The sequence below is a fragment of the Phycodurus eques genome, chromosome 5, assembly GCF_024500275.1.
Source record: "Phycodurus eques isolate BA_2022a chromosome 5, UOR_Pequ_1.1, whole genome shotgun sequence".
NCBI classification, from domain to species: domain Eukaryota; kingdom Metazoa; phylum Chordata; class Actinopteri; order Syngnathiformes; family Syngnathidae; genus Phycodurus; species Phycodurus eques.
The window spans coordinates 6,728,583-6,748,980 of NC_084529.1; the positions used below are offsets into that span (position 1 = coordinate 6,728,583).

Genomic DNA, 20,398 nt, shown 5'->3' on the forward strand with positions numbered 1-20,398 from the left:
TTGGGTCTCCCGAGCCTGCTGGCAAGCCGCACCCTCTACACGCTGAACCGACGCCAGAGGTTGGTGAGGGTCGGGAACACCCAGCTGCAGTGGCGCGTCCAGCTCGTCCACCGCAGTTGGGGGATGCATGACCACGAGCTGGTCCTGGGGGATGTCCGCAGCAGCAGCGGCCAGGTTGGTGGTGGACTTGGACTTGACGCACTGAAAGTCCACATGGCGGCTCTTGCCCTCCTCCTTTTCCCACGACATGCGGATGAAAGGACGCTGGACGTAGTTGTAGATGACCTCTGGACGACCTCCCGGGCGCCGCTTCACCTTCTCTTTATACGTCGGGTAGCCTAGAGTGGAAGAACTCCCAACAATTAAAATGGGGGGGGGAGTGTCGTGTTTTTTTTAACAAGGAAAAATAGCACTCTATTGCAATGGAACCTTGGGTTACAAACGACTCTGTTTATGAACAATTCGGGTTATGTACAACATTTTGGTAGAAAACATACCTCTAGTTATGCATTACTTTCCGTTTGGGGACGGTCTTGCAGCCCGCGACCCTAGTGACGATAAGCGGTAAAGAAAAGCGGCGGATGGATGTAATACCATTCAGAGATTTACAAGCATTTTTTTGTGACTAATCCCCCTTTGACAAGAAATGTAATAGTTGAAAAACATGTTTTTATAGGCTTCTGATTTCAAAACTGGTTATTCATCAATGTGTTGTGTATTCTGTAATTACAGTATATGAGGTAATCTTTCATTTCTATGGGTCCACAGTCGTAGCGGCCCTCCGAGGGAAGTCATAACTGCGATGTGGCCCGTGACAAAAATGAGTTTGACACCCGTGGGCGAGACAGTCAGAATTGGACCCAAGATAAAACGGGAAACTGCTCAAGAGTGTTAGGAAGCACTTTTCATAGATCTGTGGATTGTGTAACAGCAACTAAATTTAAATCAAATCAAATAAAATGACACTAAACTAAATGCAACCGACAATCTTTTTTTTGTTTGCTCTTTATTAGACTGACAAAAATAAGCGCTCGCTGATGATAGTGTGAGCGAGGCCATTTAAAAGAAAAGAAAATGTGCAGCAATTTAGCAAACAGCAATTAATCTTTCAAATGATAATGTTTTTTTCTCAACAGAAAAAGATAACTTTCCCTGGATCGGTTTGTTGTACCAAAATCAACCAATGAATTCGAGAAGAAAGACAAACGGGGAAAAAAAAATCCTTGCGTTATGGAAGAAGACTTCTTCAATGAGGTGCTGTAGCCCTCCTCCCCTTTTCCCTCCTTATTTCAAGTTAAATATGATAACAGTTTATTGCATATTATTTAGTGTTTCATTTCTTTAAAATAGTGTGTTTTCAGGCGGCACGGTGGCCGACTGGTTAGCACATCCCCCTCACAGTTCTTAGGACGGTTCTAACCCTCACCTGTGTGGAGTTTGCATGGTCTCCCCGTGGCTTTTCTCCGGGCACTCCGGTTTCCTCCCACATCCCAAAAACATGCATGCTAGGTTAATTAAAGACTCTAAATTGTCCGGAGGTGTGAATGTGAATGCAAATGGTTGTTTGTCTGTGTGTGCCCTGCGATTGGCTGGTGACCAGTTCAGGGTGTACCCCGCCTCTCTCCCGAAGTCAGGTGAGAAAGGCGCCAGCACACAGATGACCCTAGTGAGGATAAGCGGTTCAGAAAATGGATGGATGGATGGATAGTGTGTTTTCACTTATTTATTTTTTGTACTGTATTTATTTGTAACCACACACTGATAAAAAGATAAGTATAATTGAATTTGGGGATACAACGGATTAATTGCCTTTCCATTCATCTCAATGGGAAACATTGCCTCGGGTTAAGAACGTTTGGGTTACAAACAGGGCCACAGAATCAATTAAGTTCGTAACCCGAGGTTCCACTGTATATGGAACTTTATAAAAACAGAGTCATAACATAATTAAACCGAATGTAAAGAATTAAACAGTTTGTGTGTCATGATTTAATGCTGCAATCCAATTAATTGTGCTGCTCCTTCTGGTGTGCCTGGCTTGGCCACCGGGAGACAGTATAAAACTGTACAGTCATGCAGTCAGCAATGAATTAGGCAATTTCTTCTCCTACTCTAAGTGACTCAGGAAATATAGTGTAATATGACAGTGACATACTGTAACTGTTGCTCAACTCTAACTTCAGAATCAGCATTCTGAGGTGAACATGAAGATGTTATACTGGTTGTTTATGCTGTGGTCATCTTATTTCTTATCTTCCAGATACAGTGGGACAAAAAAGTATTTACTCAGCCACCATTTATGCAAGTTTTAATCATAGGCATACCTCACCTAAGAGACAAAATGAGAAAAAAAAAAAAAAATCCAGAAAATCACATCTGATTTTGATAGAATTTAGTAGCAAATTATGGTGGAAAATAAGTATTTGGTCACCTACAAACAAGCAAGATTTCTGGCTCTCACAGACCTGTAACTTCTTCTTCAAGAGGCTCCTCTGTCCTCTACTCGTTACCTGTATTAATGGCATCTGTTTGAACTCGGCGGCACGGTGACCGACTGGTTACAGCGTCAGCCTCACAGTTCTGAGGAGCGGGGTTCAATCCCCTGCCCCGCCTGTGTGGAGTTTGCATGTTCTCCCCGTCCCTGCGTGGGTTTTCTCCGCGCACTCCGGTTTCCTCCCACATCCCAGAAACATGCATGTTAATTGAACACTCTAAATTGCCCATAGGTGTGAATGGTTGTTTGTTTGCATGTGCCCAGCGATTGGCTGGCAACCAGTTCAGGGTGTACCCCGCCTCCTGCCCGATGATAGCTGGGATAGGCTCCAGCATGCCCGCGGCCCTAGTGAGGAGAAGCAGCTCAGAAAATTGATGGATGGATGGATGTTTGAACTCATTATCAGGACCTGTCCACAACCTCAAACAGGCACACTCCAAACTCCACTATGGCCGAGACCAAAGAGCTGTCAAAGAGACCTCTGCACCAGCCTGGGAAGACTGAATCTGCAATAGGTAAGCAGGTTTGTGTGAAGAAATCAACTAAGGGAGCAATTATTAGAAAATAGAAGACATACAAGATCACTGATAATCTCGCTCGATCTGGGGCTCCACGCAAGATCTCACCCCGTGGGGTCAAAATGATCACAAGAACAGTGAGCAAAAATCACAAAACCACACGGGGGGACACAGTGAATGGCCTGCAGAGAGCTGGGACCAAAGCAACAAAGGCTACCATCAGTAAGACACTACGCTGCCAGGGACTCAAATCCTGCAGTGCCGGACGTGTCCCCCTGCTTAAGACAGTACATGTCCAGGCCCGTCTGAAGTTTGCTAGAGAGCATTTGGATGAAGAGGATTGGGAGAATGTCATATGGCCAGATGAAACCAAAATATAACTTTTTGGTAAAACCTCAACTTGTCGTGTTTGGAGGAGAAAGAATGCTAAGTTGCATCCAAAGTACACCATACCTACTGTGAAGCATGCGGGTGGAAACATCATGCTTTGGGGCTGTTTTTCTGCAAAGGGACCACCACGACTGATCCGTGTAAAGGAAAGAATGAATAGGGCCATGTATCGTGAGATTTTGAGTGAAAACCTCATTCCATCAGCAAGGGCATTGAAGATGAAACGTGGCTGGGTCTTTTAGCATGACAATGATCCCAAACACACCGAAGGAGTGGCTTTGTAAGAAGCATTTCAAGGTCCTGGAGTGGCCTAGCCAGTCTCCAGATCTCAACCCCATAGAAAATCTTTGGAGGGAGTTGAAAGTCTGTGTTGCCCAGCGACAGCCCCAAAACATGACTGCTCTAGAAGAGATCTGCATGGAGGAATGGGCCAAAATACCAGCAACAGTGTGTGAAAACCTTGTGAAGACTTTCGGAAAATGTTTGACCTCTGTCATTGCCAACAAAGGGCATATAACAAAGTATTGAGATTAACTTTTGTTCTTGACCAAATACTTATTTTCCCCCATAATTTGCTCATAAATTCTTTAAAAATCAGACAATGTGATTTTCTGGAGTTTTTTTCTTCCTCATTTTGTCTCTCATAGGTGAGGTGTATAATTTCTATGATGGAAATTATAGGCCTCTCTCATCCTTTTAAGTGGGAGAATTTGCACAATTGGTGGCTGACTAAATACTGTTTTTTGCCCCAACTGTATATCATAAATTGTAGGAAGAGTTGCCATTGTAGTTTTTTTCTGTTTGTTTGTTTGTTTGTTTTTTTACGTTGTAAGATGGCCTCTGTCTAGAAATCCCCCACAACTTAAAGACAGCTAAGATTCATGTAACGCAATTATAATTCATTCATTAGAATACCAGTCTTCCTCTTTGTATGTAAAACTTTGGCATTGGCAGTAGAAATATACCTTCTATTCCCAATCGGATCTTCTTCAGTCCTCTGTCCTTCAACACAGACTTGGCCACATCTCTGTTCTCAATGTATTTGAAGAAGCGGTACAGTTTGGTGCTGTAGATAACTGTTTATATACAAAGAGACATTTATGAGTAATGTTGACTTTGTCATCTTTTGACATCACATCACCACAACCCTAAAGACTGACAAGGAAATACATTTGTTCACCAGAAGAACTCCTCCTGTAGGCTCCCAGGCCTGCACACAATATCGAGGCAACTTAGGCAAATACTAAGGGAGCCGTGGACTCCAGCGGGGCAGCACAAAATCAGAAGAAAAAAAATGACATTGAATGTACTGAAATTATATTAACTTGTTGTAACTATTACTATTATTATTTAGCTAATTTCACGTTTACAGAGCCTTGATGCAGTGTAAAGTGGTACACAGCAATGTTCATTTGAGCCACCAACAGTTTCATGGAACTCACCAGTATCCCTCATATTACAGTGGTGGGGAAAAGTATGTGAACCCTTTGGAATTTCTTTAATTTCTGCAGAAATTGGCCGGTGAGGACATGCAACAACTAACCAATAGGACAAGATGAGAGAGGACAGGACAGGATGTGGGAAATGAGCAAGGCAGTGCTACTGATAAGTGAGATGCTTTTATAGTCTCTAAACACCTGTAAGAACCTGTGAGTTGATATCTTAATATAACCTGTGTTATCATTAGTGGTCCCAGCACAAGCCATTAAAGCCTATAGCGCGTCTATGGAACTTGTTCGTGAATGAACACTATATCACATGCATGTTAGTCAACTGGTGTCCGGAGTTGCTGAGCTGGCACATTGAGGAAGGGTTCCACCCACAAGGGGGAGCCAATACCACCCACTCCCCAGGACCCAGGGAGGTCCCCCAGCCCAACCGAAGCCCACCCGACCAGTCCCAAAGGGAGGGGCATGGGTACCGAACCACCACGCCCAATACCCCCCCACCAGGCAACAATGAATTAGATGGGCTCCACTGCGTGTCTCGCAGTCTGGTGGGCTATTGCCAGCCCGACAGCGGTTAAAGTACTCGCGGCAGGCAGCCTCGCAGTCACCGGCTGGACGCTTTGGGTCGAGGGGAAAACATTCATCCAGGGGCACCGGTGCATGTCGCGTGGCTGTGGCCGCTTATGGCGCACTCTTTGGCTACCACAGAAGCGCATTGTCCTGTTGAATTTCTAAGGAGAGAAAGCTCATGCGCATTATGCTGGCCCAGAGGCTGCTTCTCTGCAGCCCGTGAGAGCGTGTACAATGTGGGTCGCTTGGAATTCTCTCTTCTCCCCACTTAGGAGCTGTGAGAGAAGCCACATATTTGATAGACAGCTTAAAGTTCTAGGGCGGCGAGGTTTTCAGATCATTCAGCGACCCCCATAGCATCTGCAAGCTGAATGTCTCCGGTCTTGTAGTAATGGTGAAATACAGTTAATAAATAGTGAAGTAGTTAACTAAACATTGAAATGGTTAACAAAATAAAATATTGATATAATAAAATATTAAGACTCTATAAATTGTCCATAGGTATGAATGTGAGTGCGAATGGTTGTTTGTTTATGTGTGCCCTGTGATTGGCTGCCTATAACTGGGGATGTGGCGATCTAGAATTAACCAACTCAAACTGTGTGCCGCCTAGATGGATTTAGTATTTAATTTAGGAGAATCACATCTTACCCAACTATTCCATAAGTCCGCTTATACAATCACTCTACTTAATGTTACATTAGACTAATAAATTATGTAAATACTAAAGAAATTTTCATAATATATTATATCATTGATTTGATATACTATACAGTGTGTTAAATGTGTTGCTACAAGTTTTTCCTTCTTTATCTACGTACACATTGTGACATATTGTAGCTGACCGACCTCCAGTATACTGGTTATTGTATAAACGGTGTATCATGCTATGTTTTTGTCAGTATTGCAAAATGACAGGAACTTGCAATCTGATATTGTCTTGTGTGATTTCCACTCCTAATTTCCAAACTAGTCGTGAAAACCAACATGCACATGTAAGCACCGAGTACCAGTCAAACGTGGACACACATTCTCTTCCAAATTGCATTAAAAAAGTCTGTCCCAACTTTCAAGTGGTAAAGGGTATTCAAAAAATGGTTTTGGAAAAGACCAGAAAGGACAAGCAGCTTGAGTGCATGCGTGTAGTGTTTCATTACATAGCCAAACACAGTACCGGCTTGACTTTTAAAGAATGCAATGAAACAAAACATTTCCATTTTTGCTTGGCTGTTATGTTATCCTGTAAATATATTCTTGTTTAGTGGATTATTCAAACAATAAGAGCCTTACTCTGAGAGTACTCCTCTCCCATCTGTGGCGGGTACTCTTCATCCCAGTCCACCACGTCGTCGTCGGTTAGCACCACTACGTGGCACTCCCTCTCTCCGCTCTGTGCGCTGGCCACCATCAGCGGCAGCACCATCTCCTCCAGGTAGCACTCAAACTGACGCCTGGCACCGTCGTTAGACAGCTCGTGCATCAGGGCACCTACAGGGACAATGGCGAAATTAAGGCCAAGCCACATACGTGTGATTGTCAAAAGAAACGCAAATGATTTAGGTGAGACTGTGAACAGATTACCAGTCAAGCACCCTGCATCCCTACAGAGAGACAGACGACAAGCATTCCCAGTGACACTCACAAGTACAAACACAATCTCACTAATTAGTTAGTCTTCTGTGTTTTGTACGCAGTAGTGAAGAGGAAATGTGTGGCTTTCAAAAACTTAAAACCACCACCCCTCTTATTAGTGTAAATTTCCCTCACGGGGAAAGACATTTAGCACTATTTATCAACTCATTATTTATTCATTATTAAAGATGAACTGTTGCTCTCTCTTCTCATATTCATTATTTGATATCAAAGCAAAAGGATTTCAGTCTACAACAAAATTAGGGAAGTGTATATATCGTGGGAGTAGAAATTAAAGGATACATTTTATGTGCAAGTCTTTTTACTCATATTGTGACGAGAGTTATAACGATTACCCGACAACTAATCTATTATCAAATTCATCGAGAATCTATTTTGATAATTGCTTAGTCATTTCAATACATTGTTGAACTTAAAATTGTCCAAATCCTCAGAAATTCAGCCTCTCAACGGTAAATATTCTGAGATTTCTGTAGTACTTCATGAAGGCAGACTGATTATCTTTGCGTTTCATCAAAATAAGACCTTTGCAAAAATCCTCTTGATTTTTTGAAACAATGATCAACATTTTTGCCTAATTTCTTACGTTACAGACCAAACCAGTAACTGAATAAAAATCAATTTATATTTGTACATTTTCTGCACTGTCAATGTGAAATAATGTCCTATTTTTTAATAAGGCTGGACATTATTATTTTTAAATCTGATACATCCATTAATCCGAAAAGAAATCAACAGATTAATCGATTATTAAAATGATTGTTAGTTGCAGCCCTATTTTTAACAAACGACACAGTCAGATATATTTTTGTTGTGAAAGAAGTGCAAGACCTTTAGAGCATTTTTGCAAACGTTATGGATGGTAATCCATAACGCCCCCCACCCCCCACCCTCTCGCTTCAAGAAATCCGGTTTGTACAAACCCTAATTCCAAAGGAGTTGGGACGTTGTGTAAAACTAAAATAAAAACAGACTACAATGATTTGCAAATACTTTTCAACCTTTATTCAGTTGAATACACTACGAAAATGAATTTTTTAATGGTCAAACTGATTTTTTTTTTTTTGCAAATAGTCTCTCACTTTGAATTTGATGCCTGCAACACGATCCAAAAAAGCTGGGACAGGGGCAACAAAAGACTGGAAAAGTTGAGGAATGCTAAAAACAAAACAAAAAAACAAACAAACAAACAAACAAAAAACACCTGTTTGCAACATTTCACAGGTGAACAGGTCAATTGGAAATGGTGTCATGATTAGCTATAAAAGGAGCATCCACAAAATGCTCAGTACATGGGCAAAAAGTCCAACAGTTTAAGAACATTTCTCAATGTACAATTTCAAGGAATTTAGAGATTTCATCTTTTAAAGTCCATATCATCAAAAGATTCAGAGAATATGGTGAAATCTCTGCATGTAAGCGACAAGGCTGGAGACCAACATTGAAAGCCTGTGACCTTCGATCCCTCACTGCATTAAAATCCACCATCATAGTGACTTCAGGAAGACTTCAGAAAACCGTTGCCAGTTAACACAGTTCGTCGCTACATCTACAACTCCCAAGTTAAAACTCTGCCATGCAAAGTGCAAGCCATATATCAACAACACCCAGAAATGCCGCCGGCTGGCTTCTCTGGGTCCAAGCTCATCTGAGATGGACTGATGCAAAGTGGAAAGGTGTACTGTGGTCTGAGGAGTCCACATTTCAAATTGTTTTTGGAAATTGTGGACGTCGTGTCCACCGGGCCAAAGAGGAAAAGGACCGTCTGGATTGTTATCAGCGCAAAGTCCAAAAGTCAGCATCTGTGATGGAATGGGACTGTGTTAGTGTCTATGGCATGGGTAACTTGCACATCTGTGAATGCACCATTAATGCTGAAAGGTACATACAGATTTTGGAGCAAAATATGCTGCCATCCAAGCAACGTCTTTTTCAGGGAAGTCTCTGCTTATTTCAGCAAGACATGCAAACCCACATTCTGCATGTTACAACACCGTGGCTTTGTAGTAAAAGAGTGTCAGTTCTAGACTGGCCTGCTAGCAGTCCGGACCTTGAAAATGTGTAGTGCATTATGAAGCGTAAACTACGACAACTGAGAACCCGGACTGTTGAGCAACTGAAATTGTACATCAAGCAAGAATGGGAAAGAATTCCACCTACATAGCTTCAACAATTAGTGTCCTCAGTTCCCGTACACTTACTGAGTGTTGTTAAAAGGATATGTGATGTAATGCAGTGGTAAACATACCCCTGTACCATCTTTTTGGAACTTGTCACAGTCATCAAGTTCAAAATGAGTCAATATTTCTCCCCCAAAATAACAACAACAAAAACACAAAGTTCATCAGTTTGAACAATAACTCTTTCTAGTGTATTAAATTAAATACAGGTTGGAAAAAAAGTTTAATCATTTTATTCGGTTTTTATTTACATTTTACACAACGTCCCAACTTAATTGGAATTGGGGTTTGTCGATTAGCTGTTTGCATGAATCTTGTTACAACATCAGTTTGGAACTTTAAATCTTAAAGACTAATTTTAGTAATGACCAAATGGCATATGCAATAGTGCACAATTTCCATTTTTAAATCCAAATTGTATTAAGAATGATTTCAGTTCATCCTGCAATGTAATTATGTGGAGAATGGACAAATTAATTTAAAATCATTGTAATATCATCTGATCATACCATCTTAATCAAATTGAACAAACATACTATTATACGTTTTATTTTTCGCTTTCTTTTTCCCGCACACAGAAACAAAATGGAGAAAAAGCTACGTAATGCTGTTTGACATAACAGTTGGAGGATGTTGAGAACATGTTGTAACTGTTGCCTATTGGAATTCTAGTCAGTATGAATTGTGCCAAATACCATTTCCATGACCTTTGTTTGTATATATATATATATATATATATATATATATATATATATATATGCGTGACGACTCTCTCAACAAAGGTCTCATACTACTGTTTATTAGTGATCCCAAAGTATTTATCTCTCTGTATATAATTGAAATTCAATTTACAAACATTTCCGTCAGATGTCAAAACTGAGCCTATCCATTTTTAATTTAATGAAGCTCAATATAATACTAATAAACAGAAACCATTCAAAAATTATGGTTCTTTGAGCATCAGACCTGCTGGTGTGGGTTTGTGTTGCGCCTTAATAAAACACCGTAAATGTCTCAGCTAATTATGACTTAGTTAGGTCACCATCACACACGCGCGCAAACACACACACACACACACACACAAAGGAGCAGCCATGAGTAGAGGCTGCCCCTCCCACACACTCCCAAACAACGAGGCACAATATTGAAGTCCCACGCAAACATGAGTCCACATAGAACTGAAAGAGACACACAGTACCTTGCTAGTATAAACGTCAGCAGACTCAAATGTTTAAGTGTTCATTTACTGTACAACCCTCATGTAAGCGGCATGCATCTGCTTTTGAGTGTAAAGTCTGGACCTCAAATTAGTAGTACAGTACAGGTAAAACCAAACCGGGTTAATTGCATTCATCGAAAATCCATGAAGCAATGACACTTACCAAAGCCGGCACATTTACAAAAGCAAGTAGTACATTAGCGTGCAGCTCCACACAGTGTGCACAGTGCGAGTACTCACTGAGGTCTCTGCACTTGATAGTACTGTAGTTGAAGGAGATACACAGGTAGTCACATGCCTCCCTCAGCTCAGGAATGGAAATGCCGTCAGGGCAGCGGATTATCCCCGATTTGTAGTAATCCTGCCATTTTCAGCGCCGTGCACACAAGTGAATAAGTGAACAGGGAGACACACACACACAGAGACACACACATGGAGGATGGTAAACAAGACGCCATTATTGATGCTGCTTCACCCACCGAAGCAGTGGGGAGGGAGAGAGAGAATGTGTGTGGGAAATAGATGGGGGGTGGGTGAGTGGAGTGCTGACAAACGTAAAACTCCGGCAGCATCATAGGCAGTAAAAAGAGAGTCTGAGGGTGAAAGGCAAGTCCAGTGGGTGAGGAGGAGAAAGATGCTGTCGTCATACTCACTGCTCCAATTTCCTAGCTCTTCATTTCTGTCATTTCATGTCAGAGGAAACGCCCTCGGCTGCAATGGAAGCCATTGCTTTGAGATTTCCTACTACACCCAACTGTCTCATTATATACAGTAATCCCTCGCTATATTGCAGTTCACGTTTTGTGGATTCAGTGAATCGCTGATTAAAAAATTTTTGGGGAAATGTAAAAAAAAATTTTTCGGTGTAGTTCAAGTCACTCAGCTGCACATCTCTGATGCAGTTAGCTTCATTGGCTATGTGATTTGAATGTATCCACAATAACTCACATCGGGACAAATGTGCTCTCACTCTTTGCAGAAAAAGAAACCTTACATTTGGTAAGTCACCAAAATGCTTGAGGATACAAAGAACATGATCGGAATGCCACTGCTTAACATACAAGCCAGAGTTTCATGAAATATATTCACAAATTGATAGAGCTGTGGGTCGTGACCGAAAGAACAAGATTGCGGATACAAGCGGTCGAAAATAGTTTCCTCCGCAGTGTGTCCGTGCTCTCCCCAGTGAGGTGTTCCGAACACATCCCACCGGGAAGAGGCCCCGGAGACGACCCAGGACACGCTGGGACTACGTCTCTCGGCTGGCCTGCGAACGCCTCAGGATCCCCCCCGGAAGAGGGAAGTCTGGCCTTCCCTGCTTAAGCTGCTGCCCCCCCCGTGACCCAACCGCGGAGGAAAATGGATGGATACCAACCTAAGCCCGACCTATAGCTAATGCACACACTCAAAACAATATGGACAGGAACAAATGAAAGTAAAGAGCAATGTTTAGCCTGATTTCCTACAACTACAGTAAACATCACCGCAAAGAATTCTGGCAAGCAGCAGGATCTGCTGGCCCTTCTTTCCATAATGCTTAGCAACTGACTACATCGCAAGGAGCATCACTGGGAGGCGCAGTGCTTAATGCTTTAGGCAGGAAATAGCAAGCATACATCACATTTTCATAAACTGACGTTCACGTCACTCGAGCAAAGTACACCCACCCACCTTTTGCGTACATGTGCTCGTGGAGAATGTGTGGGTGGCAACCTCAAGTGGACAAATAGAATACCTGCACCTCTCTAAAGTATCACTCTTTGGCATTGAATTGCATATATGTAAGTTTTAAAAGTATATAAATAATACAATCAATTGGTCGCTACGTCGCAAATTTCATCTAATGTGGGGGTTTTCTGGAATGTAACCTTGGCGATAAATTATTACTGTACTTGGATTACTCTACACCATAAAAAGGAACATATTAGATCACAGGTGTTATCAGTTGTCTTTCAGTCCTGTTGCTAGAACAGATTAAGCTTGCCCGTTAATTTTAACGGCCAATTAGTTCACTGATCTACAACACTAACAGCCACAAACAAATGCTGACTGTAGTATGTACTGCAGTTGATCTTTTCCTAAAATATTAAAGATTTTTTCCCCTCCTGTCCCCCATTAAAATGCAACTAGGAATGGGGCACTTGCATTTGTCCTAAGAGACAAGAATCGAAGAGCAATCAAAGCATAATTCCCAGCGCCATGACCAACAGCAAAACATACACCCAACAATATGTAGTACAGTGGTGTCTTGAGATTTGAGTTTAATGTGTCCTGTGACCACGCTCATAACTAAAAGCACTCGTACCACAAATCATCGTTCCCCATTCAAATGAATGTAAATGCTATTAATCTGTTAGAGTCCGCCCCACGGATGGTTGGATGTCTGTGAGCCTTGTTATATTATCTGTCTACACGTGTTGCTGCTAGTCACAATTAGTGGTGCTAGTGGTACATTCACCTGACTTCGGTGCAGGCGGCGTGGGTTCCATTCCCACTCAGTGATGGTGTGAATGTGAGTGCGAATGGTTGCCTGTGTCAATATGTGCCCTGCGACTGACTGGTGGACAGTTTAGGGTGTAGTCCGCCTTTGGCCCGAAGTCAGCTGGGCTAGGCTCTAGCATCCAGTGACCCTGAACAGAATAAGTGGTCTTGAGAATGGATGGATGTGTTGCTGCACCATTAGTGTTTAGAGAACATTTGCTTAAATGGTAACGACACCGCCACTAGATGCTACTATTTAGCCTATGTGGCTATGGTGTTTCCCATTGCATGTTAGCATGAAGCTAGTGGATGCTGTGTAGTTTTAAATACACAATGTGTAATTTGATATTTAGTTTGACAATAAATTGCCTTCAGTTGAGAGTGGCAATAAACTGCTCGAAGCCTCTTTTTTGAAGAATATTTACTATTGTTGTCTGCCAGACTGCTGCTTGTTACAGTTGACTTGAGTCACCTGCCACAATACAGTTCTTGTATCTCAAGTTTGGGCTTGCAACTCAAAACAAAACAAAAAAAACGAAATAAAAATGAATAAATCAATCAATCGGACAATCGACGGCTCGTACTTTGAAACACCAAAGCTAAAGTGTTGCCAGAAGAGGTTTAAAGCACAAACCATGGTGTGAAATAACAGAGACCTGACCTCAACCCCAGTTCTGGAATGAACAAGAAAACTGATTGTGAGCCAGGCCTTCTTGTCCAGTGTCTGTCCTCACAACTGCTCATTTACAAGAATGCGTAATGACAAACACCAAAATATTCAACTGAGAACGCATCCTGTTACCAATTCTCTGCAATGGTGTTTATGGATTTACATTTGAAATATCTAAAAAGCTCCTGTAAGTGTAATGTGTAGGTGGCTAATGACTAAATCGAAGCAGGATAGAGGAGGAATACAAGCATGAAGAGATCATGGGAATTGGAAAAGGGATAGAGCAAGAGAGAGAAGGACAGCAAGGAAATGCATCAATAAGACAAAGTGTTAAACTGTCAGGCAGTTCTTACCAAAATGGCTCGAAAGACAGTGGAGTTGATGCCATCTGCTACCTCAAACTCTCCTTTTTCATTGGGCCGAGTGAAATTGTTGTCCCGCCCTGAACCAAACATCCTGAAAACAGGTGAGAAAGAAAAACAATTATTTTTTGAATCTTCACACGTGGACAAAATTGTTGGTACCACTCTGTTAATGAAAGAAAAACCCACAATGGTCACTGAAATACCTTGAAACTGACAAAAGTAATAATAAATACAAATGCAATGAAAAATAAACAATGAAAATCAGATATTGCTTTTGAACTGTGATTCAAAAGAATCGTTTATATAAGAAAAACATAAAAAAAAAAACAGGCCTGGACAAAAGTAATGGTAACCTTAGAAAAGATATACAATTATTTTAACAAAATAATATGTTTAACTAAGGTTTGTCTTCATTTTAGCAATAAAGGTGTCTTCAAACTTGTAATCAGTCAGTCAGCGTATTTAAAATACTGGAAAAGCCAGGGTTTTCTTACTCCTGCTGTAATGCCTAAAGGACAGCCCAAAGGCTCTGTGGTTTAAAATGAACAACTCAACGGCCTACAATTAGCCACCTTTCTTTTGTAAATGCTGCCATTTTTGCCAGATTAGCGGTACACAGACGTGACACGCGTTCAGGGCTTGACTGATTGTCTAACACGGACATCGGAATGTGGTCATCCACAAGAATGCTCAGCATGAAAAAAGAAAGGGGTATCAAAACAAGTTTTGGTCAACAACACCTTGCGTGATGTTGAAAATAGCACAGGCAAGTTGAAGATTATTTTTCACAAAATAATGGCGAAACAGTCAACATGCCTCTCCCCTCCTATTTCTTCCGTAGTCCAGATTCAAGTGGCCTTGTGCAAAACTGCCAGTTGTTGATTTTTCAATATGGTTTTATTTCGTTTATTTTAAAGTGTTTTATTGCGGTAGACTTTTTATATTTTTCTTGATAGCTCTAATTTCATGTGTATATGAATGGTATGTGTATGTTATACATACATACTTTTTTTTGCCATGCAGCACTTTGTGCAACTGTGGACATTGCAGGTGTGCTATATAAATGAACAGAAAATCATGGCGAAAGCAACAAAATAAGAAAATAAATTTTAAAAACCCAATGAACACAATGCTGTGAGAAACTGTTGTACACTAGTTCTAAACCGCTACCTCTCTCTCGTTATATTACAACAAACTGATTTTGATAGAAATTACTGGCTGCACGCTTACACAACACTGCATACTTTTTGTTTGCTACATCTCATTACAGATACATGCCCAGATCTCCTTATAAACATATAGTTGCATTACACTTGATCGCACAGACACAACAAACGCACAAAATATCAACACAGGGTACGTTTGGAAATTCAGTCTGATACTCTCACCGTGCCAATTGTGGTACTCAGAGACAGAACGAGCTCCATTTTCTATAACTTTACTAATGAACGTGTTGGCTTTTGGCAGGGATACGTTAGTAACTATAAACTATATGTTTATAAAAAGGTCTGGGTGTGTATCTGTAATGGGATGTATCCAACAAAAGTGTATGCAGTGTTGTGTAAGCATACAGCCACTAATTTCAATTTATTCAGGTAAAGGCAAAGCAACATTAGTTCTCTTTCAGTAACTGTGTAGAGAGTAATTGCATCATTTACAGAACAATGGTGACGAGATGGTGAAGAGTAGTGAAAAAACTGAACCAGCCAGTCCTTTGGGCATGCAAATAAGAAAAGACAAATTGCTAGGCTGTTCACACCTGAGTTGGGATATTAGTTCAAACTAATCCAGCCACTCGGGTCCTCTTGAGGCATTATAGGTAGAAAAGCCAAATGTCTGGCCTTTGAGCATTCTAGTGTTAAAGGGTGCGGCTGTGCTGTTTGGTGAACGCAAAGGAGAGAGATTAGAAAGCAAATTATATTGAAGTACCTGTATGTTCAGGTAAATGTTGTATGATTTACAGAAAAATGCATCCAAACTAATTGGGAGAAGCTTCATCATGCAACAAGACAGTGACCCAAAGCACACTGCCAACACAACAAAGGACTTCATCAGGGGGGAAAAGTGGAAGGTCTTGGACTGGCCAAGTCAATCACCGGACCTTAACCAAATAGAGCATGCATTTGACCTCCTGAAGACGAGACTGAAGGGAGAAACTCCCAGAAGCAAACAAGAACTGAACGAGGCTGCAGTAAAGGCTGGAAAAGAAGAGTTCCACGTATTTCTGCCGAGAGGCCTGAAATCAGGTCAATCGAATTTCTCGAGCTTATCTACGTCACTAGCGAAGATCGCGGCCTACCTCTCTGCTGCCAAGCCAGCACTGTCAACATAACAAAACACGTGTGCTCTCACAAAATATTCCAAATTTTTTTTCCAATAAGAACAACAGGGGTCGCAGTTTTTCCGTTGCAGCTTGTCGGTAGATGTGCGGCGGGGATTCACCAACTGTAATTGGTTCAAAATTATTTGGTTCAGTTGCGTTTGGTCGCATCGCTCAGGGCGGCCCTAAGTGAGCTAGAATAGATGACAGACACATTGACTCAATGGAATGTATTCCATCCACCGGAGCCTTGAGGCGAATATATATTTGCTGCTCAAACATGTTGTGATGTGTTGAGCAGGGTGTGGTGGCAGCACACTCAGTGGACATGACCATAGCATTTGAGAGCGGAGAGAACATCGTGATTTTACACAATTTTAAAGCCTCAGTTTACATAGCGATTTTTTTTTAATCATTCAGATTTGGCAGGGTCAACACCATACCAACAGTGAAGTTCGGAGGTGGGAACATGATGGTGTGGGGCTGCTTTTCGGTAAATGGTACTGGTAAACTTCACATTACTGAAGGGAAGGATGAATGGGCAAATGTACAGAGACATTCTTGACAAAAATCTGCTGCCATCTACGAGGATGATGAAAATGAAACAAGGGTGGACATTTCAGCAGTATAATCATCCAAAACATACTGCCAAGGAAACTCTCAAATGGTATCAAAGAAAAACAATAAAGCTGCAAGAATGGCCCAGCCAATCATCTGACTAGAGTCCAATAAAAAATCTATGGAAAGAACTGAAATTCAAGGTCAATAAAAGAAGCCCACAGAACCTTCCAGATTTGAAGACTGGTTGCGTGGAGGAATGGGACAAAATCAAACCAGAGCAATGCATGCGACTAGTTTCTCTATACAGGAGGAGTCTTGAAGCGGTCCATCCATCCATCCATTTTCTGAGCCGCTTCTCCTCACTAGGGTCGCGGGCGTGCTGGAGCCTATCCCAGCTGTCATCGGGCAGGAGGCAGGGTACACCCTGAACTGGTTGCCAGCCAATCGCAGGGCACATATAAACAAACAACCGTTCGCACTCACAGTCATGCCTACGGGCAATTTAGAGTCTCCAATTAATGCATGTTTTTTGGGATGTGGGAGGAAACCGGAGTGCCCGGAGAAACCCCATGCAGGCACGGGGAGAACATGCAAACTCCACACAGGCGGGACCGGGGATTGAACCCCGCTCCTCAGAACTGTGAGGCTGACGCTCTAACCAGTCGGCCACCGTGTCTTGAAGCGGTCATTGCAAAAAAAAGTGCTTTTGTACAAAGTATTAAATAAATACCAGTTGGCGTGTTCAATACTTCTTCCCTGTGTCATTTCACATTATTACATACAACTTAATTTCTGTGCTTATTTGTTTTACTTTCTTTGTATGGATGGATTACTTGGGTTGTTCCCAACATCTGGTGAACCTTTCATGTCAACAGCACCTTTGGAAATATATTTTATGAGAAAAATGGTTACCTGTCAAGTACTTATTTCAGCCGCTGTATATAGCTTGCAATTGGCCATGAGACGGGACTTAGCCAAACTGCATGTTGACAAGCCACAAAGCTTCTGGGAGAATGTCCTATCGACAGGTGAGACAAAACTGGAACATTTTGGAAAGGCACATCAGCACAGGGTGTCTTGAATCTATGCAGCGAACAATTAAATCAGGACAATAAAGGTATTCTCGAGAGAAATGTGCTGCCCGGTGTCAGAAAGATTGGTCTCAGTTGTAGGTCATGGGTCTTGCAACAGGATAATGAGCCAAAACACACAGCTAAAAACACACAAGAATGGCTAAGAGAAAAACATTGGACTATTCTGAAGTGGCCTTCTATGAGTCTTGATCTAAACCCTATTCAACATCTGTGGAAGGAGCTCAAACATGCCATCTGGAGAAAGCACCCTTCAAACCTGAGACAACTGGAGCCGTTCACTCATGAAGAGTGGGCCAAAATACCTGTCGAGAAGTGTAGAAGTCTCATTGAAAGTTACAAAAGTTTTTGAGTTCAACGATTGCCTCAAAGGGTTCATTCATTCATTTTCTGAGCCCCTTCTCCTCACTAGGGTCGCGGGCGTGCTGGAGCCTATCCCAGCTGTCATCGGGCAGGAGGCGGGGTACACCCTGAACTGGTTGCCAGCCAATCACAGGGCACATAGAAACAAACAACCATTCGCACTCACAGTCATGCCTACGGGCAATTTAGAGTCTCCAATACATGCATGTTTTTGGGATGTGGGAGGAAACCGGAGTGCCCGGAGAAAACCCACGCAGGCACGGGGAGAACATGCAAACTCCACACAGGCGGGGACGGGGATTGAACCCCGCACCTCAGAACTGTGAGGCTGACGCTCTAACCAGTCGCCCACCGTGCCGCCGCCTCAAAGGGTTGTGCAACAAAATATTAAAGGTAACATAATTTTTGTACATGCCCATTTGATGAGTTTCACTTCAGGAGTATGGGGTGCCGAACCCAAGGATACGGGCTGTTCGGTCCCTGTACGACCAGTGTCAGAGTTTGGGCCGCATTGCCGGCAGTAAGTCAGACTCGTTTCCAGTGAGGGTTGGACTCCGCCCAGGCTACTCTTTGTCATCGATTCTGTTCATAACTTTTATGGACAGAATTTCTAGGCACAGCAGAGGCATAGAGGGGGTCCGATTTGGTGGCCCAAGTATTTGCTTTTTGCAGATGATGTAGTTCTGTTGGCTTCATCAACATGTGATCAACTCTGACTGGAGCGGTTCAGAGCCGAGTGTGAAGCGGCTGAGATGAGAATCAGCACCTCCAAATCGGAGACCATGGTCCTCAGTCGGAAAACGGTGGAGTGCCCTCTCCAGGTCTGGGTTGAGATCCTGCCCCAAGTGAAGGAGTTCAAATATCTTGGGGTCTTGTTCACGAGTGAGGGAAGAATAGTTATGGGAGTTTGACAGGCGGATCGGTGCAGTGTCTGCAGTGATGCAGACTTCGTATCGGTCCGTTGTGGTGAAGAAGGAGCTAAGCCGAAAGGTGAAGCTCTATATTTACTAGTCATTGTACGTTCCTATGCTCACCTACGGTCACGAGCTGTGGGTAGTGACAAAAAGAACAAAATCCCAGATATACAAGCGGCCGAAATCAGTTTCCTCCGCAGGGTGTCGGGCTCTTCTTTAGAGATAGGGCAAGAAGCTCGGTCATCTGTGAGGGGCTCAGAGTAGAGCCGCTGCTCCTCCACATTGAGAGGATCCAGATGAGGTGGCTCTGGCATCTGTTTAGGACGCCTCCCTTGTGAAGTGTTCCGGGCACGTCCCACCTGGATGAGGCCCTGGACACGACCCAGGACACGCTGGAGAGACTACGTCTTTTGGCTTGCCTGGGAACGCCTCGGGATCCCCTCGGAAGAGCTGGAGGAAGTGGCTGGGGAGAGGGAAGTCTGGGCTTCCCTGCTAAAGCTACTGCCCCCGCGACCCAATCTCGGATAAGAGGAAGCAAATGGATGGATGGATGTTTCATGAATGTGTTTTTTAAAATAATCCTTTTTAACCACAATTCTAAATCAATGTCTAATTTTCATTGGTTCATTTTCATGAAATTTTTATTTACCTTTAGTTTTGTCAGATTCAAGTTATTTCTGTGACCACTGGGTTTTTCCTTCATTAACAGAGCGGTACCAACAATTTTGTCCATGTGTGTACCTCAGATAACTTTAATACAAAATGAAAAGTTCATGATGTGAGACAGAAACGGTAAACCTCTGTTTTTACCTGCCAAGCATGGTGTTGGGTTGAGCTGTAAAGATGGCCGGATCCACAACAAATCTTGTATTGTCCACAATAAGAGTTACTCGTTCTCCTACTCGCAGACCGCCACGATGTACCTCTTTACTGCTCAGGTCGTACACATAGATCATATCACATGGTCCTTGGCCAACGGTCTTGGGGTGGTGGTCACCAACAGCAGTGCCAAAGGACCGGGGTAGATGTCCAGCAAATAGAGCTCCTCCAACGTTCGAACAGGGAAGCGAAACCCTCGGCGGACGTGGACTAGAAGATCTGGAGGATGAGCCGCCGTCACCACGTTCTCGATCTGCGGAAAAAAAGAACATATGGATTTAA

At 42.6% G+C, this 20,398-nt stretch overlaps 1 protein-coding gene across 4 annotated transcripts in view; it reads right to left on the reverse strand.

Annotated features, from left to right (window-relative positions):
* Nucleotides 1-20,398, reverse strand: part of LOC133402930 (BTB/POZ domain-containing protein 10-like) — a 43,527-nt gene that overhangs the window by 504 nt on the left and 22,625 nt on the right. For 3 of the 4 annotated variants that reach the window (XM_061677267.1, XM_061677266.1, XM_061677264.1), the window contains exons 3-8: nucleotides 20,048-20,369; nucleotides 13,977-14,079; nucleotides 10,713-10,833; nucleotides 6,711-6,908; nucleotides 4,368-4,478; nucleotides 1-338 (exon numbers count right to left, since the gene is read on the reverse strand). The exon at nucleotides 1-338 is cut by the window's left edge and continues 504 nt beyond it. In XM_061677267.1, coding sequence (XP_061533251.1) covers nucleotides 1-338; nucleotides 4,368-4,478; nucleotides 6,711-6,908; nucleotides 10,713-10,833; nucleotides 13,977-14,079; nucleotides 20,048-20,369 — 1,193 coding nt within the window. The remainder of the gene's footprint in view (nucleotides 339-4,367; nucleotides 4,479-6,710; nucleotides 6,909-10,712; nucleotides 10,834-13,976; nucleotides 14,080-20,047; nucleotides 20,370-20,398) is intronic. The other variant, XM_061677265.1, reaches the window with a different exon arrangement.